General features: G+C 42.7%; 1 protein-coding gene across 2 annotated transcripts; it reads left to right on the top strand.

Moving 5' to 3' along the window:
- Positions 1-274: 274 nt before the first annotated feature.
- Positions 275-3,085, top strand: gbx2 (gastrulation brain homeobox 2). 2 transcript variants are annotated; one of them, XM_036541417.1, is made up of 3 exons: positions 275-788; positions 2,282-2,290; positions 2,547-3,085. In XM_036541417.1, exons 1-3 carry the CDS (start codon positions 275-277, stop codon positions 3,062-3,064), a joined length of 1,041 nt encoding a protein of 346 aa, XP_036397310.1. In that variant the 3' UTR covers positions 3,065-3,085. The 2 variants fall into 2 exon arrangements, with proteins under 2 accessions (XP_036397310.1, XP_036397309.1); XM_036541416.1 differs by lacking the exon at positions 2,282-2,290.
- The last annotated feature ends 206 nt before the right edge of the window (positions 3,086-3,291 follow it).

The raw sequence follows: 3,291 nt of genomic DNA, 5'->3' as shown, positions 1-3,291 counted from the left end.
CAAAGAGCAGAACATTTTTACGTTTTGCGTCGACTTTTTAAACATTTTTTGTCTCTGCGGTCTAACTAGCAGTGCGCGTGCAATGGTCTTTTTACTAGACAACCGAACCACTAATTACAGGATTACGTTTTCAGATTTGTAGATTCGGTGGTGTGCTATTGTATTATTATTGTTTTATTGCTGTTGCTATCAGTAACTAAAACTGCTTGGGAGACAGTCGCTCCCACCCTCATCTGTCATATTTTCCTAGTCTTAAGTATTGATATCGGATCTTATGAGTGCTGTCTTCAGCCCGTCACTTATGATGATGCAGCGCCCATTGGGAAGCTCAACTGCCTTCAGCATCGACTCGCTGATTGGAGGTCCGCCCCAGCCAAGTCCGGGACACTTTGTGTACACCGGCTACCCGATGTTCATGCCGTACAGGCCGGTGGTTCTCCCTCCGCCGCCCCCGCCGCCGCCCGCCCTGCCACAGTCCGCCCTGCAGCCGGGACTTCCTCCGACGCATCCCCAGCACCAGATGCCAAGCTTACCGACCAGCTTCTGCTCGAGCCTCGCACAGGGCATGGCTCTCACCTCCACGCTGATGGCCACGCTGCCGGGCAGCTTCACCGCCTCTCATCAGCACCAAGAAGCGGCGAGAAAGTTTGGATCGCAGTCCCTCCAAGCTGTCTTCGACAAATCTCAGGACATTCGGTTGGACGGCGACGAGGGAAAGACTTTTCAGGGGAAAGAGTCCACGGCACTTTCAACCTTTCCAGCGTCAGACCCTGTGCAGTCTTCGATAGGTAAGATGACTACACTGTCTGGCTTGTTAGCTACTGACGGCTGTGTGTTAGGGTAAACCTTACTTTTTTTAAAATCATAAATGACCTACTTTTGATTTGATATCTTATTGTTTTATTTAATGTTTAAAATTCTATTTTGATTGTTTTTTCCTCTGTCATCCTGGTTTGTTTACACATGGTTTACGTGAGCATAAAACGTAAAACAAACATAGAATATTAGTAAATCTAATGTAAAAGTAATTATTAGGCCCTTTCTATTCAAGTTAAACTTTCGAATGACAGAGAAGCCATGTCAATACATCATCTTAATTTATTAAACAACTGGATACATTTATGTGGGTCTATCTAATGCTGAGACCTTCGATTAATTCGTGTTTATATTAAAGGCAATTGACTTGTTTCAATACAGTAGGCCTAGTTGAAATACTTTTTCTCTGCACTTTTACATTGGAGAATTTACTGAAGACCGGAAGCTTAATTTTAAAAAATGAAACCTGTGTTATTTTATCAAAATGTACATTTTAAAAAACGACAACGTGAGAGAGAAAACCTGAGAATTACAACCAATGCGTATGGCTGCATTATTTTTCAATGCAAATTAAGGTGACTATTTTGACGGAAATCAATTTACATCAAAGCGCCTGGAAAAATGTCCGGAAAGTCTTTGCGATTACTCCCGATTCTCAAACACATTTATTAAAAACTTAAGCCAAGTTTTTCATGAAATTGTCCCTGGGGCCGTGTAAATTAACCTATTTTTACTGAGGAAAGGGGCTGCAATTCAGTGTCACATGGTAATTTTATAGCAAAGTTTACAGGTTACTCCAAAAACGAGTTAAACCAGAGAGTGTGAGGTTTCATATCCATTTATGCAGATTTATTACTACAATGGGGGAAATTAGAGGGAAAACGTGAATGGAGCTTGGGAATGAGGCATGGTATTTAAATATATTTCACACTGGTAAAATGCTAGACAATTTTGAATATCGGGATGGGAAGAATTGGACCATGGGCTTTCGCTATAGAAGCCACCACATTTTAGGGGTGTTTTTCTTAGAATTGTCGTGGCAGCGGAGGGAAGACAATCAATCAGTCTTTCGCTCACAGCTTTCGAGTTTATTAATTACGTCTATGCCCACGACTGCCGCTGTTTTGATAATGATACTAAAATACATTGCAGATAATTAATAGGAATTTCCCTAAAAAAAACTCAGTGACCTAAACAAGAATTTTCTTCACATGTCAGCTAACCAGTTAAGGTCACTCCACTTGAATGTCAAATAGGTGAATATTTTTCACAGTGGTTTTGGGGTGCAAGTTTTGGGGCTATATGTCTCGTCAACGATGATGCAGGAAGCAAAAGAGCAATTGCACCTACTGACGTCCGTTCCCCGCCACCGGGGTCTTTACTGTATGTGTATATATCATTTACTTATTTATTGTATTATCTTTCTGTGATAAATTCTGTGATACGTGCATTCCAACAAAGAAAGTAATTGCAGGTAAACCATAGGGGTCGCGATATCTCGGCCATTTTACGTTGCAAATTGAGGGAGTAAACATCGGTATACGGAGATGGGAAATACAAGTTTTTCTCATGAGAATAGTGATTTTCACAATGCATTTAACAATACGCTCACATCAGCGAACTTCAGTGTAACTTTAGAGAATTCCGAGTAGCCAAGTTCCACACGCAATGAATTTGCCAATTGGAACAAAATTCCCACTAAATATATTCCCCCTTTTCCCCACTTTCAGTAAGAAGTCAAGGCAAAGATGACCTCAAAGAGGACGAATGCAACAGAAAAGAAGAAAGCTTCTCAATGGACAGCGATTTAGACTACAGCTCTGATGAAAACATGACAAGTAACACGGTGTGTCCAAAGGAGGACGGGGATGCAAGCGCTGGGCTGGATGAGGGCGTCCACGGGCCTAACGGCACCGGTAGCACCACGTCGACGGGGAAGAACAGGCGACGGAGGACGGCGTTCACAAGCGAACAGCTGCTGGAACTGGAGAAGGAATTTCACTGTAAGAAATACCTCTCTCTTACGGAGCGCTCGCAGATTGCTCACGCTTTAAAGCTGAGCGAAGTGCAAGTGAAAATTTGGTTTCAGAACAGGAGAGCCAAGTGGAAACGCGTGAAGGCGGGCAATGTCAACTCCAAAACTGGCGAGCCCTCGAGAAACCCCAAAATTGTGGTGCCCATTCCCGTGCATGTCAGCCGCTTTGCAATAAGAAGTCAGCACCAACAGTTAGAGCAAGCGAGACCGTGATGTTTATTTCTGCTGCAAGGACCAACCACACACTGATTCAGAAAACAAACGAAACTGCAAGATATAAAAAAATCGTAATATGATGATCATTTTGGACAGTCTAAATAATCATGATTTTGGGGTCAATCAAACGAAATGGCAGGACAGTGCTGCCTCAGTTTAGTTTGTGATTTCAATGTGTCGCTTTAGCTTAGCTTTACCGGTGAATCGACCCTAACACGTAAAGA

Source organism: Megalops cyprinoides, chromosome 11 (genome assembly GCF_013368585.1).
Source record: "Megalops cyprinoides isolate fMegCyp1 chromosome 11, fMegCyp1.pri, whole genome shotgun sequence".
In the NCBI taxonomy this organism is placed as follows: Eukaryota; Metazoa; Chordata; class Actinopteri; order Elopiformes; family Megalopidae; genus Megalops; species Megalops cyprinoides.
The sequence above is the reverse complement of the archived record's forward strand: the minus strand, read 5'-3'. Positions and strand labels throughout refer to the sequence as shown.

Excerpts from the sequence above, each read along its gene's own strand:
- gbx2 (XM_036541417.1), top strand. The coding sequence starts at position 275 with ATGAGTGCTGTCTTCAGCCCGTCACTTATGATGATGCAGCGCCCATTG.